Source organism: Myotis brandtii, unplaced genomic scaffold (assembly GCF_000412655.1).
Source record: "Myotis brandtii unplaced genomic scaffold, ASM41265v1 scaffold469, whole genome shotgun sequence".
NCBI lineage: Eukaryota > Metazoa > Chordata > Mammalia > Chiroptera > Vespertilionidae > Myotis > Myotis brandtii.
Genome location: NW_005367911.1, coordinates 864577 through 884352, shown reverse-complemented (window position 1 = coordinate 884352; position 19776 = coordinate 864577). Strand labels below are relative to the sequence as shown.

General features: G+C 40.7%; 1 protein-coding gene across 8 annotated transcripts in view; it reads left to right on the top strand.

Moving 5' to 3' along the window:
- ATP6V0A1 (ATPase, H+ transporting, lysosomal V0 subunit a1) overlaps positions 1-19776 on the top strand; it is a 53306-nt gene that overhangs the window by 19654 nt on the left and 13876 nt on the right. For 3 of the 8 annotated variants that reach the window (XM_014547234.1, XM_005875725.2, XM_014547233.1), the window contains exons 6-17: positions 694-797; positions 1112-1238; positions 3056-3138; positions 4197-4290; positions 6549-6761; positions 8631-8781; positions 10704-10843; positions 11156-11310; positions 11727-11817; positions 14715-14833; positions 15372-15588; positions 15959-16066. In XM_014547234.1, the coding sequence (XP_014402720.1) occupies positions 694-797; positions 1112-1238; positions 3056-3138; positions 4197-4290; positions 6549-6761; positions 8631-8781; positions 10704-10843; positions 11156-11310; positions 11727-11817; positions 14715-14833; positions 15372-15588; positions 15959-16066 (1602 nt within the window). Of the gene's footprint in view, positions 1-693; positions 798-1111; positions 1239-3055; positions 3139-4196; positions 4291-6548; positions 6762-8630; positions 8782-10703; positions 10844-11155; positions 11311-11726; positions 11818-14714; positions 14834-15371; positions 15589-15958; positions 16067-16931; positions 17007-19776 lie in introns of all 8 variants that reach the window. The other 5 variants (XM_014547232.1, XM_014547231.1, XM_005875727.2 and 2 more) reach the window with 3 other exon arrangements.

Here is a 19776-nt window from a genome sequence, read left to right as displayed (position 1 = left end):
GCTATTGTACTTCTTATCCTTTTGGAGGAAGAAATACTCCTTACATCCCATGGAGCATTTTATGCAATGGCTGAAAGTCCTCATATTGTGCATTTCTAAGAGCACAGAAAACCGAGGTATCTGGAGAGGCCTCCCCTGCCTTTCTCCAGTTCACACACTGTGTTTAAGACAGTGACGCTGCCTTGCGTTCTTCCTTGGAAAGAGAGTCTCCATCTTTCACATTCTCACGCAGGGAAAACTCTAGTTTGTAACTGCCTGGAAATTGGATGTTGAGAGTTTCTGCTGAGCTGCCTCCTTTTTGCTCAAAAGGAAGAAACACTTCAGCTTCTATCCACATGAAAAGGTATTTCCTGGTACTTTCATGGCTCATTTAGGAAAATATAAGAGAAAAAATGGCTTCCACCAAGTAAGATTTATACATGTCACCATCATTTAATGTTTGTTTTTGGTTTTTTTAGTCCTTATTTCTTAAACCATTTCCCCAGATGATTTACTGGGACAATTATGCTTTCTTTCCCTCTTGTTTCTTTTCTTTGTTTTCTTTCCTTATTCTTCTTATCTTCTTTTTGTGGGTACATCTTCTCTTTTGGTGGTTTGTTTCTCATCTTTATTTTCTGAACTTATCTCCTGGTTCCTCGTTCCCTGCATGCCACTAACTATTTTCATTAGATATTAATTGATTTGTGAATTCAGGCTGAATTGCATCATCAGCAGATGGCGGATCCAGACCTGTTGGAAGAGTCCTCATCCCTCTTGGAGCCAAGTGAGATAGGAAGAGGCACACCTTTAAGACTCGGGTAAGTACCACTTCAGCCCTCCATACTCAGTGGGGTCAAGTTCATTTTTACTGTTCAGAAGAGCAAAAGGTTGGCCTTTACTTGCTTCCAGAATGCACTCTCCTCTGAGCCTGTTGAGAGGCGCTCCTCAGTTGATTTGGATTGTGTTCTCGCAGCTCTCTTCTGGGACCAGAAGTAAAACTTTAGTTTTTTTGACATAACAATGTGTAATCATGTTTGTCATCCTCGTACCTCTCCTCACTTTCTTCTTTGTCTTAAAGCCTTCCATCCCCTGGCATGGAATAGATTTCCCAACCTGGCTCTTCTTCCCACAGCTTCGTGGCTGGTGTGATTAACCGGGAGCGCATCCCTACTTTTGAGCGCATGCTTTGGCGGGTGTGCCGGGGGAATGTGTTCCTGCGACAGGCTGAAATCGAGAACCCCCTGGAGGATCCTGTGACTGTAAGACAAGGAAATTGTGTCCCATGGAGTAGGTCTTGTAAAGGGAGTTCAGAGCAGGAGCAGCCTCGTGCCCCCTGACTCAGAACCTCCCACAAAGGAGCCCTTACGTTCACCCCGGCTTTGATCTGGGAATTTGAGAGACAGCTCTTTTCCTCTTAACTTCCATCATTTGTGTACATATGATGTATATATGACATATACATGTACATTTTAAAGCTATGCCTGTGTATTATTTTGAATGTAAATATGTTTTTTTTCCAGTTATTTTAACCTTTAGCTTTATATGTTTTGTGTTACTTATCTGGGACCAACAAAAAAGTAACCTTCTATGAAAGTTAACTTAAAGTAAGACATCTGGTTCCCAGTTTGGTAATATCAATATGTAAAAAGGACAGTTCCTACATTGTGGATCTCTGTAAGTTGATGAGACTTTAGTTGGTAAGGTTTTTTATTGTCTACTTGTTTGTTGGGAGATTTAGAACTTAGTTTAAAAATACATATTGTGCAAGGTAGTATGATCTTCCCACCCAATGCTCTGGAAAGTAAGAATAGCGTAACATCGTAGCATTTGACATAGTGGGACAGAGTTCTTAACATAAACCTATGTTAAGTATGGTGAGTTCTGATTTCAGGGATCACAAGCAAAGAAGATGAAATGTTCTGCAAAAAAATTTACTTCACTTTTGTGTTAGTATTATTTAGAAGCCTGAAGTTGTTGTTTTTTTGTTGTTCTAAATTATCTTTTGGATTTCTTAAATTAGTATTCTTTGCCCTAAGAAGAGAGATTGAACTGTGAGACTTCTCAGAGTGGGTGGGTCCTGCAGCTAAAAATAATCCAGTGACAGTATATGACTTTGATCCTCAGTATTGAGTAGGAGCATAGTGACACTTAGGTTATGGGGAGTCCCCTCACCCAGAGGAGCAGTCGTACGTCTTATTGAAGGCTGGCCTCGGGTTGTGAAGACACTGCAGTGTGCAGTCACACCTAATGTGGACCTGTTCTCAGGAATGTTTGGCCAGGTGTCTGGGCAACAGAAACCATTTTATCAACAAATTGAGGAAAGGGTGCCTGGGTATCTCGTAGCTACAGCAGAGCAGCTGCACCAAGAATGTGCACCAGTTTATTTCTAGAGGATTTAGGAATTTAGGTCTTAAGCCTTATCTGCTTCACTCGTCATCCCCTTTTATCTTCTAAAGTTTTGTTTTCTTATTCTACCAGCTCCATAGGAATATGAGAAAATAGAGACAATCTTGGTTAACACCCAGTATAGCTTATTTTTCTCATCATTCCTTCCATACTTCAAGTGTAAACTTGGTATTTGGAATGGATTGCGTTTCGCCTTGCCCCCTAAAGTCTAAATAGGAATGAATCATGAAATTCTACATCAACACTCTCCCCAACTACTCGGTTCCTTGTAGTTATCCAGTTCTCTTTATCTGGGAATTTCTAAGCATGGGAGCAGACAGGAATGTCTTTCTTCTCTTTCTCTGTACTTATGGCTTTCAGGCAATAGAAGATTTAAAGTGGAATTGGTAAATAGGGCTAAGTTGTACTAAGAAGAATCATCTTAGAGTCTGTGTCAAGCCCCTGGTTGAGTTTAAAAACAAATACAGGAAGTTTTTTGTGACTAAGTAATTACAGGGCAAATGTTCTTGTAGTGGAGCTTAAGAAATGGATGGAGGATAGTGGTTCAAGTACAGGGTTGCCGTATCCTCAAAGAATTTTTGTTGTTCCTGTATCACCAAGAAAGTAAGTTACTTAAGACTTTTTTTCTGGGTTACAAGTCTGAAGTCTTGGTTTTCGGTTTGGGGCCTAGGGCGACTACGTGCACAAGTCTGTGTTCATCATTTTCTTCCAAGGTGATCAGCTGAAAAACAGGGTCAAGAAAATCTGTGAAGGGTAAGAGAAACGTGCCTCCCCTGAGGGTGCAGGCTAACTCTCCTAAGTCTTAGACTATAGAATAGTGAAACACAAACCCTTACTTTACCTTCACATGGTGAATACATCTTTTAATAAGGTTGGGGCTATTTTAAACTATTAGAAATGGCCCAAGGTCAGTTTTTAAAGTGCTGTCAAAACCTCAAATTCCACCCAGGCCAATGTGGCTCAGTTGTTTGAGCATCATCTCGTGCACCAAAAGGTCATAGGTTCAATTCCCAATTAGGGCACATACCCAGGTTGCGAGTTTGATCACAACCAATGGATATTTCTCTCTTACATCGATGTTTCTCTCTCTTTTCCTCTTCCTCTCTCTCTAAAAACAATACACATATTTTTTTTAAAACACAACACAATTTCCTTTTCTTGGAAAAAATTAATTAGGATTCATGATATATAAATGCTACATTGTTCTGGGACAGTGGTTCTGCATACCCAGCAGTGTGCCACAGGCACCATACCCTTAAACTTTTCTGAAATTCTGCCCATAAGATCTTTCTTCAGTGCCATTTTTTCTAATATAATTTGTATTACTGTTTTTTTGTTTGTTTGTTTTAAATATCTTGATTGATTTCAGAGAGGAAGGAAGAGGGGGAGAGAGAGATAGAAACATCAATGATGAGAGAGACATCAATGATGAGAGAGTCATCAATTGGCTGCCTCCTACATGCCCCCTACTGGGGATCAAGCCCACAACCTGGGCATTTGCCCCAACTGGAATCAAACTGTGACCTCCTGGTTCATTGGTGGATGCTCAATCACTGAGCCACACCGCTGGGCTGGTTTTGTTTTTATAATCTAAGGAAATTTAATAGCTACAGAGAATACCAAGATAGTTCAAATGTTACTGCTCTATCTGTAGGCTACTTACCATAAATAATTATTATTGATTATTACACCAGTCTGAATCCTACTAGTATCTTGGTCCTTCTAGTAAATTAGGATTACTTTCTGAGATTATTTAAATTGGATAGGTTAAGAAACATCCGTGTTCCTCAGGCTGTGTCTGTCTGTTGCAGGTTCCGGGCCTCTCTCTATCCCTGCCCTGAGACACCCCAGGAGAGGAAGGAAATGGCTTCTGGAGTTAATACCAGGATTGAGGATCTCCAAATGGTACGCAGAGGGCTGACGGGAATTTGTTTTTGTGTAATACTGAAATAGAAGGCCAGTCTCCTTCCTTGAAACACAAACAGTTTATGAGGCACCTGCAGTAGCTCAGGATACCAAAAAAGGAAACGTCTCCTTGGGAGCTGGGGAAAAGTTTCATGGAATGACTGCTTCAAAAAAGCATTAATCATTCTCAAAGGAGACAGGAATGCTATGCATCTGAAATCGCTGTTGCTTAGAGTAGTCAATTCTCCTCATCATGAGTCAAAAGTATGCTTAGTTAAGAAAAAAAAATCAAATAATACAGAAGTATATACAAAGTCAGTTCCGCCCTGTCTCACACACACACTGTCTACCTCCAGAGGCAGCCACTCTCAACCGCTTGGTGTGTATCCCTCTGGTCACCTGGATATCAACCACACAGTCTAGCCAACGTGTCCTGGTGTAACCCTTGTACCCAGGAAGAGACTGCATTCGATTTTCCCAAAATCACAGTGTGTGTGATTTATGGGAACATGGAAGGAAAAGGGTGGCAGTTGGAGTGGTGTTTCCTGTTGAAAGAATGTGATGAGTGCCCCTTGAAACATTAATAAACATGCCAATCCCAAAGGCATTTCTTTCCAGTGGCAAAATTGTCAGAGATATGTTGTAATTCCCATTTCAACTTCATCTTTCCCTCTAACCCCCATTGTATGTGACCCACCGACTTGACCTACTTCCAGTTCCTTTGAGATATTCTTATCTGTTTAACCCAAACTGCTGGTGGACCATAGGCCATATTGGTATGTTCTGGGTTCTAGGACTGTCTTATCCCTTCCCAGGCTTATGGGTAGATTTTAAAGAGCAGGTGCAACCCACATGAACTGAACTGAAACTTTAAAATTGAATACCAGGGGGTGGGAGATAGGGAAAGAAAAAAGCAAAGAGAACATTGCTTCCCAGAAGTTGTAATAGTAATTGTGAAATTGTCAACAGCCAGAAGGACAAAAAGTAGTTTTGTTCCTTTATTCTCAAGTGATTTAAGAGTTTACCAAGGATATTTTTTCCCCATTAATTTTTAGAGAGTGGAAGGGAGAGAGGGAGGGAGATAAAAAGGGGGAAGGAGAGAGAAATATGTGAGAGACACATCAACTGGGGCTGGGGATCAAACCTGCAAACTAGGTACGTGCCCTTGACTGAGAATCGAACCTGAGACCCTTTGGTACCACGGCCAATGTTCTAACCAGTGAACCACCAGCCAGGCCAGCTTTTTTTTAAACCTCTCTATGTAAGTCACATTCTACTGCTCAAGAAAGTTTGTCAAGTAGTAGTTACTACTTTTTTTCTGAACTGACTTAAAAATGATTAGTATGTAGCTTTTTCCTCTTCAAAATAATGTAGAGATTTAAGATAGATTTTCATGCAGAAAAGTTAGTGACGGGTTGCTTGTCCAATTTTGGCTTAGCCTCTTTTCTGCTATTAAAATCTTAAATATTTGCTGGTAAATACGGCAGTAACTGTAAAGTGTCCCTGCCCCATTCTCACACTGTCGTCTTGGCAAATGTGATTCCTCTGAGAAACTCTGTCCTGGTTTCCAGAGGTCAGCACTGAAACATCCCCCCACCCCCACCCCACTCCTCCAGCCTGACAGGAACCAGGAACATAAAGCCTTATCTGCCCGTGATGACAGTGGTATGTGGCAGGCTAACTTCCCTCTAAAGGTTCTGGATCCTCCTGACCCCAGTGTCTCCTGTCTCCGGTTCTGGGGTCTCCCTTGGCATAGGCAGACAGTGGTGTTCAGCAATGCCTCTTTTCCATCGTTCCCTGCTGCTGGCTTACGTTCAGGGGATTTGGCAGCTTGCTCTTCTTCAGTGTGGATTTGTTGCTTTGTCAACATCTGGACCTGTGATGCTGACTTCTTTGAGTCTGAGTTACAGGCTCCACCTGGAAAGTCACCACTCTTTAATGGGCCAAGTAAAAGCCAATGAATTGTTGTGCCATAGATTTGGTGGTAAGATTAAAGGTATAGTGCAAAGGTAGAAACCATTTTATCAGGCTTCTTTTGAGCTTGGAGCTAAATAAAAACAAATGTTAGTAACTAGAACTCTAATTTCTTGTAATTTGACCCCTAAAAAAAAGTCATTCTAGTCAAAGGAAGAAAAAAAACAAAAACAAAACAGATTCCCAGCAACCCTTCTCAGAAAGTTGTGCCTTTTGCCATTCATATCCTGAGACTTAAGACTGGTGTTAGAAGGATCCCTCCCATGTTCCTTTCTCTCTCAAAGGTTTTGAATCAAACGGAGGATCACCGCCAGAGGGTTCTGCAGGCAGCTGCTAAGAACATCCGTGTCTGGTTCATCAAAGTGCGGAAGATGAAGGCCATCTACCACACTCTGAACCTGTGCAACATAGACGTGACCCAGAAGTGTCTGATTGCAGAGGTCTGGTGCCCTGTCACTGAACTTGACTCCATCCAGTTTGCACTCAGAAGGGGCACGGTGAGTCCCCCACAGCAAGCAGTGCAGCCTATAGCTAAGAAAAGAGGTTCCCATCAACAGTAACATTAACTATCCACATTTTTATGGCATTTTTACTTTCAGAGTTCTTCAATATACACATCTTGTGTCCTGACAATGCATTTTGCATATGTGTCCTTTTTTTCCAAATGTGGAAATTGTGCTTTTTTTAAAAAAAGGTTAAATAACTTAATCATGTATCCATGATTCTTCAGGGTAGCTCATGACCACAATGTCAATTTCCTAATCCACATTCTCGGTCCATTAGTATAACCTGTAGTATGACCTTGGCAGACTCACTTAGTAGTTAGAAGTACTGCTCTGTTCAAAGCGCTGATCTAGTTAGAGATGTACTAGTAAAAAATAAGCCCTCAACTACCTTACAGTTTCCTTGGAGAGGCTGACAGGCAAACATACAGTCAGACTGTACAGAAGACAGTCTGTACTCAGAGTGGTATATGCAACTAAGATGATTGAACAAAAGCTTCAAGAAGGTGGCACTGGGGCTTTGAAGAATGGGCGAGATGTCGATTTACAATGATGAGAAGAAAATATGGACAAAGGCAGGAAGTACAGTACGACATTCATGGTTGGGCAAAAATGGGATTATAATGGGCAAACGGAAATACTAGGATGTGAACTTGATTAGGTAGAAACTAATTGAGAAAGGTTTTAAAATACCAGATTACTTTTTAAATTCTATTTCAAAAGGAATGGAGAGGCTGTAGAAGTTATTTAGCAGTGAAAGGACATGACCAAAGCAGTTTTAAAGGAGTAACCTATTGATAGTATCTTGGTTGGATTGGAGAGTAGAGAGTCTATAGGTGGGGGTCAATTAGGAAGTTATGTTAAACACAGAGTAGTAAACTGTAAGGGCCCCTGAGGTGAGAACTGACAATAGGAAAAGAAAATAATGATGAATTTGTGAGACATTCTGAAGGAAGAATCATTAGGTAAACTTGGTTTTTAGCAACGTGTGGGAGCAGTACAAGAAGAAATAAACAAATGTTTCTGAGGCATCAAAGCTGGGTGCCTGGTAGGATAATGGTTTCACTAATGGAAGTAAAAGTTCAGCAAGAGAAACTTAGGGGGAAAATGGTAAGTTCAGTTTCAATCACATCGAGAGGCTGGTCAGCAGGTAATAGGACAGGTTCTTGATAGAAAAGGCACAATGAAAGGTGGATTCATGAGAGTGGAAGGGAGTGAGACCTCAAAGAAGGAAAGTAAGGAAGCTAAAGACAGGACCTTGGGGCCCTGCACTGTTTGGGGATAGTCAGAGGAGGAAAAGCCAGCAAAGACATAAAAAGCATGGTTAGTGAGCAGGAGGGGACTCCTGTGGAATCAAGGTTTTCACCCAGAAAGAGTCAGGGGCTTGCATATGGGAGAAAAGACTTTTGGATCTGGTGACCAGCAGCCACTTTGAATAAGCATGCTCAGCTAGACTGCAAGGATTCAGGAGTTTAGAGCAGGTGGTGAGGGAGGAAAGTCAGAGAATGTACGTTGCTTCCTCCATAAACAGAGGAGAGAACAATGATAGTCCTAGGAAGGCAGGTGAGGATGTCTCCAGAGAAAGAGGTTCCATGGTTACTTTGGTTACATATTTTAGAATTAAACGTTTTTTTACAGTAAGGATTTTCTTCCCAAGACTTAATTTAAATCTTTCATTGTAAATTTTATACCTAGTTTCAGTTTCCCCAAAGACTGGGGAAGATTGAGACACAATTTACATAAAATAAAAGACACACATTTTATGCATACAGGTGGATGGGTTTTGATAATATGCATGCCTGTGTAAGATCACCACATTTAGGAGCATGACCTAATTTGATATATGTGCTTAATGTTTGCCAGGAGCACAGTGGGTCCACCGTGCCCTCCATTTTGAACAGGATGCAGACAAACCAGACTCCCCCAACCTATAACAAAACGAACAAGTTCACATATGGCTTTCAGAACATAGTAGATGCTTATGGAATTGGAACTTACCGAGAGATAAATCCAGGTAAAAAAAAGCTTGCATCGTTTCCCTCCAGAGGTTTTATTTTTTGCTTGTCATATATATACTTTTAAATATATATATTTTTATTTCAGAGACGTGGAGAGAGAGAGAGAGAAACATCAGTGATGAGAGAGAATCTTCGATTGGCTGCCTCCTGCACCCCTCACACTGGGGATCAAGCCCACAACTCATGGGCATGTGCCCTGACCAGGAATCGAACCATGACTTCTGGTTCATAGGTCTACACTCAACCACAGAGCCACGCCGGCCCGGCTGTTTGTTTTATCTTTTAATGCCTCACTTTAAATGCTGTTAACAACTGGCTTAAAACAAAAGATGTCAAGACCTCAGCACGAGTGTAATTCCTGTGAAGAGGTGCCCATATAACTCCTGTTCTCTGTTTTTCACAGAACAGGTTATTTGGAGAACTTCGTTGATTATGAAGCAAAATTTGACTGTGTAAAATTTTCATAATTTTTATTATTAAAATTTGAAAGAATTATAGAAATTACCTCATTCAAGTTCCCATCAAAGGGAGAAAAATCTTACATATTAAAAAAAGAGGTGGTTTTATAGGCATGAGCTCTGTGGATTGGATTTTTCTGTGTATATGTTTTACAGATATAAAACACCTGGCTTTCTCTAGCACACCATTTGTAGGAACTGCTTTAAGCAAAAGTTTTTTTTCCAAGATATCTGACATTTTAAAATGGCTTCCCTGTTCCATGTTAGAGAAAATATAGCAATTATTGACCATGTTAGGCACAAAGCAGATTTCTCCTCTGTTTGGAGAGTTAATTATTAAGTCAAGAGTCAGAATTCATTTTCAGCTGGAGCCTTCTTCCGGACCTGCTTTGCCCCGGGTGCTGGGCTTTCTCCTGCTTACCCAGTAGCTTTATTCAGCTGGGAAATGGTTGCTGCACAGAGAAGAAAGCTGCCTGCTCCAGGAGCAGTGTCCCAGGGACTAGGAAAAAGGAATTAGAGAACAAACCACATTGTTGCCAGTGCTAGAGGCAAAGCTTTCACTTCCTGTGTTCTTTGTTTAAAACTCTAGCTGTAGCTCAGATGTTATCAAGCTACTTTGTGAGGAGCACAGCACCAGGGAAGATTTTCTCTGGGAGTGCAAAGTCACCTTATACTGACCTTAGCATACAGAGAGGAATTGCTTTGTCTTTTTCCTCCTTTTTTTTTTTTTAAATTAAAAACTTTTTTACTTTATTTTTATTGTTGACACTATTACAGATGTCCCCATTCTGCCCCTCTTTGCTTTATTTTAATACTAGAGGCCCAGTGCACAAAATTCATGCACTGCGGGGGAGGGGGGTGTCCCTCAACCTGGCCTACGCCCTCTTGCAGTCCAGGAGCCCTTGGGGATGTTCGACTGACAGCTTAGGGGAGCAGGCCTAAGCTGTCATTCAGACATCCTTAGCGCTGCCACCACCACTACGCTTGCCAGCCATGAGCCTGGCTTCTGGCTAAGCAGCGCTTCCCCCATGGGAGCGCACTGGACCACCAGGAGGCAACTCCTGCGTTGAGCATCTGCCCCCTGGTGGTCAGTGCACAGCATAGCAACTGGTCAACCATCAACTGTCTGCCCCCTAGTGGTCAGTGCATGTCATAGTGAGCGGTTGAGCTGCCTTAGCATATCATTAGCATATTATGCTTTGATTGGTTGAACGGATGACCGGACACTTAGCATATTAGGCTTTTATTATATAGGATATTTTTTATTGTTGATAGTATTATAGATATTGCCCATTCTCTCCCCCTTGTTTTTTTTATTAATTAATTTTTTTATTACAGTTGACATACATCACTATATTAGTTTCAGGTGCACAACATAGTGATTAGACATTTATACACCTTACAAAGTGATCATTCCAGTAAGTCTAGTACCCATCTGACATCCTTTGGTTTCTTTATAGCTCCATATACCATCATCACTTTCCCTTTCCTATTTGCTGTGATGTTTGGGGACTTTGGCCATGGCATTTTGATGACCCTGTTTGCTGTATGGATGGTGTTAAGGGAGAGCCGGATCCTCTCTCAGAAGAATGAGAATGAGGTAATTTTTGAGTTACATCTTGCAGTAGACTGAAATTTTATAATTCCTCAAGCATTCATTATGAAAATTATGATCTGGAAGTCTTCTGTCATGAATTTGTAGAGAAGTTATATTCATTTTAACACTTAAAGAGACCACATGCTGTGAAAGTGAATTTCTTATTTGCATTGTATTTTGATCTTTACTTCAAGCTCTCTGACCAGGATGGGGTTAAGTGGTATGAAGGGAAGGGTATAGTGTTTTCTAAACAACATTGTCCCAACATGAGCTACAGCAAGTACATTTCATTGACTTCTTTCTTCTGGTTCCCAGATGTTTAGCACTGTGTTCAGCGGACGGTACATTATTCTATTGATGGGTGTGTTCTCCATCTACACTGGCCTCATCTACAACGATTGCTTTTCCAAGTCTCTCAATATCTTTGGATCGTCCTGGAGCGTACGGCCAATGTTCATATCTAATTGGACGTAAGTTGCAAAAGAAGCTAAAAGTCAAAGCTTATTCCTTTCATATTCACCTCTGATTTTCCAGACAGGTGGTAAACTAACACTTCTTTAGGAGCTGGTTGGCGACGTCTGTTTCAGAAGAATGCAGCGTCTCCTCTTATTTATCCTCCACAAACTTTGTGGTTTGCTCAGCAGTCTCAAGGAGCTGAGGCTAAAATAGGCACATTGATTATTTTTATAAATTAAAAGCAGATTCTCCAAATTCCCTGCTTGGTTGTGTGTATGTGTTTAAGTTTGCTGTTGTTATCTCTGATCCCTTCTCATCTCAGATGCTCGTCCCTATTCATTTTATTGAAGAGATGAGATAGCTAGAGTAATTTCTTTTGGGGTCAGTTTCTGTTGATAAAAAAATAAATGCAACTTTTCTCCTAATTTAGGGAGGAGACGCTTCGGGGGAACCCTGTGCTCCAGTTGGACCCAGCTGTTCCTGGAGTTTTTGGTGGACCATACCCTTTTGGCATCGATCCAGTAAGAGCACTTCTCTCCTATATGTCTAACACTAAAATGTTAAATTGTGACCCTAAAGTGAGAGAATAAAGTGAAGATAAATAGTTATTTGGTTTTTAGTTGACATATATATTTTTGGAAAACCTTGGTTTATCTGTTCAGTGTACTTCAAAGCCATAAAAGACCCAAGTGCCTTGGGAAGCCAAAATAATTTTTCCTGCATTGCTAATTTCAGAGGTGGTTAGTAATATTTACTCTGGGAAGATTGATTTTCAAGACTTCTTCCCAGTTTAATTTATTTAACTTAATTTGTTTGTCTTTTTCACAGAACAGAAATAGCTCTTCCCTCTGGGTTTCAACTTCTATTCTTATCTTTACATACTATAAGAACTTATCCCAGAATTTAATTATTTTTTTCAAATACTTAGGCAAATAAGTGTGATTAAATCTTTTGTTTTGTGTGCCTAAGAAAGGGGGTAGAGGAACTGAAGAATAAATGTTAGACAGTAACAATTATAAAATTTCAGGTGGGAAACATTATGGCCCAGAGAGATTAAGGTTTCTTATTAAAATGGAAAATAAATTGTTCCTAGCTTGTTTGGCTGAGTGGCTAGAGCATTGGCCTGCAGACCAAAGGGTTCAATTCCAGTAAAGGGCACATACCTTGGTTGCAGGCTCCTCCCCCACCCAGGCCCTGGTCAGGGCTTCTGCAGGAGGCAACCAATCGATGTGTTTCTTTTACATCCATGTTTCTCTCTGCCTTTCCCTCTCTCTTCTACTCTCCCTAAAAATCAATGGAGCCCTGGCTGGTTTGTCTCAGTGGATAGAGCGTCAGCCTGCAGACTGAAGGGTCCCAGGTTCAATTCCTGTCAAGGGCACATGCCCGGGTTGCGGGCTTGATTCCTAGTGGGGTAGGGGGTGCTGGAGGCAGCCGATCCATGATTCTCTCTCATCATTGATGTTTCTATCTCTCTCTCCTCTCCCTTCCTCTCTGAAATCAACAAAGATATATTTAAATCAATATATATATAACCAATAAATACTACACACACACACACACACACACACACACACACACACTTTTTTTTTTAAAGTCAATGGAAAAATATCCTCAGGTGAGGATTAATAATAATAATAAAATAAAATGGGAAATAATCTGTCTTTAAAAATACTTCAGATTGTTATAGGTGAGGAGAAGTGTTTGCAAAAAAAAAAGTGGGGAGATACAGAGTTGATTATTTTAATTATTAGAGAAGTTAATGTTACTGAAATGCTTACTATGGGCCAGAAATATGTCCTGAGCCCTCAGCATATCTGATTTATCCTTAATTTATCGGGTAGATGATGCTATCTCTATTATACAGATAAGGAAACAGGCTTGGAGAAGTTTAATAGCATGTTACATATGCATTTAACAAATGTCTATGAATCCCTATTGTCTGCAAGGCATAGTGCCTTCTGGGGGAAACACAGAACTTTAAGACATAATTCCTGCCCTCAAGTAGTTTAGAGTCTAATAATATTTCTTCACATTTATATAGTTTCTGTAGTCACAAAGTTTTTTTTGTAGATATTCCATTGGATACTTACAGGGTAGATACTGGGTTTGAAGTGACGGGGGCGGACACTCAGAGAAATGTCTGTCAGGCGGTTGGAGTCGTAGAGCTGAATTTCAGGTGAGATTGGGCTGGAGAGAGAACGAGTCACCACTTTTCAGGTTAGAGGTCACTGAGAATCAGCTTCACGAAGAGGCCAGTTCAGGAAAAAATGATGCCGGGCTGGATGGTAGAAGATCCTGCTTGTCAGGCTACAGATTTTGCACTTTCGCCTAGAGATGATGGTGGGGATTCAGGGGGAGGTTTTGGCTCAGGGAAATGACTGCGTCATAGTCACAATTTAGAAAATGTTATCTGATGGCCATGTTATCTGGCAGCAGAACTGTCAGGAAAGTATTACAGGCATCCAGGCCTTAGGGGATAAAGCTTAAGGCAATTAATATTTAAAACGTAGATGGACTGCCCTAGCCAGTTTGGCTCCGTGGATAGAGTGTCCGCCTGGGAACTAAACGATCCCGGTTCGATTCCAGTCAAGGGCACATGCTTGGTTTTCGGGCTCGATCCCCAGTAGGGGGAGTGCAGGCGAATCAGTAATTCTCTCTCATCATTGATGGTTTCTCTCTCTCTCCCTCTCCCTTCTTCTCTGAAATCATAAAAATATATTTAAACATAAACAAATAAAGCTTCTTTAAAAAAAAAAAGTAGATGGACCGACAGCACCACAGGGACATGATCAGTAAAACACAAGATTGTGGAAACATCTACACATAACCGGGCAACTGACCCAATTTCTTCAACAAATATTTTGTAAGGAATAAAAAATGAGAGCTGGAGGGAAAACCTATAGATTAAGACTTTAAAGCTATATCAACAGTCACGGTGTATAGGCCTTGTCTGGACCTTACTTTGAATAAATGAGTTATTAAAAAGCATTTGGACACAATCCAGGGAAGTTTGAATGTTGACTGTATATTTCATGATATTAAGGAATCATTGTTACTGTTTTAGGGTGTGACAATAGTATTGTGGTCATGTTCTTAAAATGAATCCTTTTTAGAGATCTGCACTGAAATATTTACAGTAAAATTATATGGTACCTGGATTTTGCTTTAGAACAATATGGAGGTGGGGAGTGGGTTGGGGGTATGATGGAGCCAGATTGACCAAGAGTGCATAGGTGAATAATAATTGTTGAAAATAGGTGATGTCCATGTGGGAGTTGTCTGTTATACTCTTCTCTCTACTTAAGAATGTGTTTAGAATTTTCCATAATTAAAAAACAACCCTATTTTTTAAATGGGTGACTAGTTTTCCATTTGAGCACTCTTTGTAATACCCTTTTGTTTCCTTGGGTTGTGACAGATTTGGAACATTGCTACTAATAAACTGACCTTCCTCAACTCCTTTAAGATGAAGATGTCCGTTATCCTTGGTATCATCCACATGATGTTTGGAGTAGGTCTGAGCCTTTTCAACCATATGTGAGTCGCTCTGTTTCTGTCATAAGAATGTGCTTAGTTTAGGTAATGCTTTTGCCTAAGAAATAGATGGCATTTGGGGGGAGGGATTAGTAACTCAGAACCCTGTTCTGTGTTAAAAAAGTGCTTTTAAGAAATGGGGCTTACTTAATATTAGTCCCTTAAAAATTTACAATTGCAGTGAAGATCTTTGAGAGAACCTTGTGTAATTTTCATCAAAATGAGTGAATTATTTTTTTCCTTGATGTGTAACTCACATGAAATTTTGAACTGTGTCTTGGAATGTACTAGATTTTCCAATCTCTCTCTCATGGGAGAATGGAGAGGATGGTACTGGAACTGTTCAAGGTCTAAAAGTCTGGAAGTCAGCGTTAATCCTGTTTGTCTCTGTTGCCTCCAGTGCTTCTGGCTCTTGCTTCTTAAAGTAATAAAGACAGAATTGAGGGAGCCACAGGAGAAAATTTACTGAGGGCTCCACTTGGTGTAGGGGTGGCCCTGGGTCTGTTCACTTCTCACGTTTTTTTTCTCTCTTCCTTTTTAGCTATTTCAAGAAGCCCCTGAATATCTACTTTGGGTTTATTCCTGAAATAATCTTCATGACCTCTTTGTTTGGCTACTTGGTTATCCTTATTTTTTACAAGTGGACGGCTTATGACGCTCTTACATCTGAGAAAGCACCTAGCCTTCTGATCCATTTCATAAACATGTTCGTCTTTAACTACGAGGACATTCATAATTCAATGCTATATTCTGGGCAGGTGCGTCAGCCCAGAAGTGGACTGTCTTAGGTGGTTATCCTAGGTCAGGAAGTTAGATGTTTCTGTTACCCTAAAAAAAACTTAAATCCCTTTCTGTAGGATTTGGTTTTCAATTCATGCATCTAGATCTAAATTCAGCCTGTCCTCCTTACTTGGGAGGGTCTACTATAATTTTTGTATCAGAAAGGGTGGAATAATAACTCTCGTCCTATGGGACAATTCCTGGGCTTTGCCACATCTGCTAATTATTTTGAGAATCTGGATAGCATTATTCACAAGTCAGTAAGAAAGTACTGTTTGGGGGGTAATTTGTGCTGGAATTGGAAACTGCATGTTTGATTAATGTGATGTGCCTTGTCCTCCTTTGCAGAAAGGAGTTCAGTGTTTCCTAGTTGTGGTCGCATTGCTGTGTGTACCATGGATGCTACTGTTTAAACCGCTGGTCCTTCGCCATCAGTATTTGAGGAGGAAGCATTTGGTGGGTATATTTCTGTTGCTGAAAGTTACTATTTTTTTTTTAAGATCAAGACAATTCCTCATTGGATCTAATGAATTGTGCATAAGTCTATATACTCTTAAAGTGCATTTGTGTCATATCCCAGCATGAGCACTGGACCTGCTGAAATCAAAAAGTGTTTTTGTTGCCTGGACATCTGGATTCAGCTTTGAGTAGCTCGGGTATAGAGAATAAGTCATAAGTGTTTACCTTTCCTGGTCATGTTTGCTCATGCTGTGCTCAGCAACATCCAGGTCTGGGCCTGTCTAGATGCAGCATCAGACACAACAAAGCAGCAAGAGCTGCAGCCGTGTGAACCCACTCATGTGGTTTGCCTGGGCAACCACAGGGCTGACACTGAGACATTTTCTTTTGAAATAAGACCGTGATGCTCTCACCAACCAAAACATCCGGGGGAAAGATTTGGCTTGAAGCATGTTGTTTTTTCTTTTTAAAAAGCAGCATACATACTTGTGTTTACTTAATGTATGTGTGCATGTGAATTCTACACACACACACACACACACACACACACACACACACACACACACACACACACACACACACACACACACACACACATATGCTTAAGTTGCCAAATGTTCACTTCTAGCTATCCAGTAATGCTTACTTATTACACTGTGGTAAAATCCAAAAGATCTTTTTGCATGACTCTCATATGGCTGTTAGATTATTATTCCTGTTGGAGAGCAGCTGAGTTACAAGACCCTCCTTCTCCCTTTTCTGACCATCTTCACCCTTCCATGTCCCCTGCATTCGTCTCCCCCTTCACTCCCTCCCTCTTTTGTTTTCTTCTCCCTTCCTCTTTTCTTCCCTTCACTATCAGGAAGGGCAACCTGTGGAGGCCCCAGTCAGCCCAACCCCGAGCCAACAGGGACTAGAGGCAGCAGCGGCTGCAACAGTGAGTGAATTTAAACCAACAAACCATCACATTTTGTGTAAAGAGGTGGCAAACAGTGCAGCAGAATTCTTGTTAACTATATTGAGAGCGTGGGACATGTGTGCTCTTGTTACTCATTGAGACGACAGAAAAGAGTTCCACCTCTTATGAGTAGATTCTGATATCATCTTTACCCTTGGTCTACTAAGTTTCTATTCAGATATGTAAGTACAGTCATGGTTATGGAAGCAGAGTGGCTGTTGTACCCTCTCCGGGTCCCATCATCTTAATCCAAGATGGCGCTCTTGGACCCATCCACTTTCATGTCTGTATTTTGTGACCATGTATTGGGTGATTTTTCAGCCCGGAGCAAGAGCATCTCTGTGATTCTTGATTTCCCGACACTTAAAGGTCTGCTTCCGAAGATGCTTGGACATTTGGCCCATTTTAGCTGTGACTTAGTCTCCTTCCATTGGAAGCTTATACATGTCTACCCTCACGTCCTCAGCTGCTCCAGTGAGAACTCCGCTCTGCCGTGTGTCTTGTGTGTCTTGCACATCTGGGGTAATAACCAGAGTCATCTCTGTTTTGATCTTTCCTTCTTCCAATACTAGCTTATAATTCAGTATCAGCAGTTTGAATGTTAAGCATTTCAATATCTGTCCTTAAAAACATCACTTAACCAAAATCTTACAATGCCCTAATATTAAACTAGTACAATCTATTCTATATAATGAATCTATAGGATTTTTAAGGGTCACCAGTAGTGATCACTCATGTACTGTTGTGTTCTAGTAGCATCGTACTCCTTTAAAAGAAAATGAAATATTTAGATGGATAACCATTCCCTTCATTAGGTGTTTCTGATCACTTTAAACTTTGAAAACTATGATCATCCTTCTAGAACTAGTCTAAGAGGGCTGATATTTTGAATAAGAAGATATTTTAATATTGCTACTTAAATTATTATCAAGTAGGAACTTTCTCTTTTCCTATAAGAAAAAAAATATTAAAAACCCTTAGAACACAAACTATCCATGTATTTACATTCTTTCTATGGGCTCTCTTTCTGCTAGTCTTAATGTTTTTAAGGTGTGCTTCTGATGCATCAATCTTGATGCTTTTAAATCTGCATCCTCTTCTTTCATACTATGCAAGTTAAAAGTCCCCAGTCTAGAAACCCCCACATTCATAGGGTCTTCTTAGCCCACTGGTTTTTTTAGCCAAACATCTGGAGAGCAGCCTAAAGGCATCAGGTTGATAACTCTCTAACAAGGACTCTGGATTCTTGACCCCAAGTGCTGAGGATATGACACGGATCTGTTTTTGTTCTGTTCTGTGTCCTCTTGGTTGTCTGTAAGCCTGTGTCACAGTTTAGTTGTTGTTGTTTCTTTCTGCTGGTGTGTGTGTGTCTCATCCCCCTTCCTAAAACTCTCATACCCTGTGTTCTGAAAGGACAGTCGCTAGTGTCTAGCTGGGAGGCTTAACCCGTCTGCCCCTCACTCTATCCTCTAGTCGGGGGAAGCTTCAGAACTAGCCTTCTGCTTTAGTGCCTTGAAGCCTGCCTCCTGTACCCTAGAACCCATCCCAGGAGTCCTCTCCTGTCACCCATGCCCTTCGTTGCCCTTTCAGTTCATCTTTTGAGGGTTGTCAGGTTAATACTTGTGTGACCTGGAGGTGCCCAGGGCCTCAGTGGTTCCTGAATCTGACTTCTTATCAGAATTACCTGGGGAACTTGACATCTGTTTTTTAGGGTATTAAAACAGTTAAGTGGAAGAAAAATAAAAATGGTCTATAATCCTATGACCCAGAGAATCCCCTACTGACATTAAAAAATACAATTAAAGCAATAGGTGACCTTGGTTAGAAAATGCAAATAAGGGAACATTTGAGATCTTGCTCCCCAGCATATGTTGTCAGTTTGGCTCCAATAAAAATTTGGGGAGGGGAAAGAAAATGCAAAAAGTACTGAAAGCGAAAGCCTGCCTGTCCCCAGAACCCTTCTCCTCCTTCAGGGTATTATTAACAGCATTTTACCTCCAAATTTCTATCATCTTCTGAGATAAGTGCATATGTGGATGTACATATATTTTTTGAAACACATCATAATTGTGTTTAAACTGTAGCACTATTTTGTCCCTTGATTTATTAAGTTATTAAAAATTTAGTGTATCTTGGAGATTGTGTCATAGTTATTCTTACTTTTTTATAGTTGCCTAGCATTCCATAGACCATTCTGTTGAATCTGCTAAAATTATGTGATCACTTTCTTACTAATGGATGTGTTCATTGTTCCCAGTTCTTTGCTATTACAAGTAGCAATTCAGGGAACATCCTTGATAAAATTTCACAAGCAAGTTCCCAATGGTGGGTGGGATTGGATTGCTGAGTCTCAAAGGGTGCATGCATTTTCAGTTTTGATAAACAATCAAAATGATTATACAGTTTGTACTTGAGGGTATATATTTTTAATATAGATTTCTTAGGTTCCACCCCAGACCTACTGAATTTGCACTTTCTGGGAGTAGTATTTGAGAGTCTCTGTGTACTGAAGTGCAGCTTGCAAGGTGACTCTGATGCAATGGTTCTCTACCCAGCACGTGAGAACCGCTGCTAGGAGAGAGAGCATTTGTCCACACGGGGATCTGGTGGTCAGTAACTGAGAACAGGTGAAGGTGTGCGTGGGGACCTCCAAGCAGTTGTCCAAACCTGCTTACACGTTGTTTGTGCTGCTTGCCCAGAAGGCCATTTTGCAGGAGAGCAATCTTCCAACTCTTGCTTTGTTTGTTTC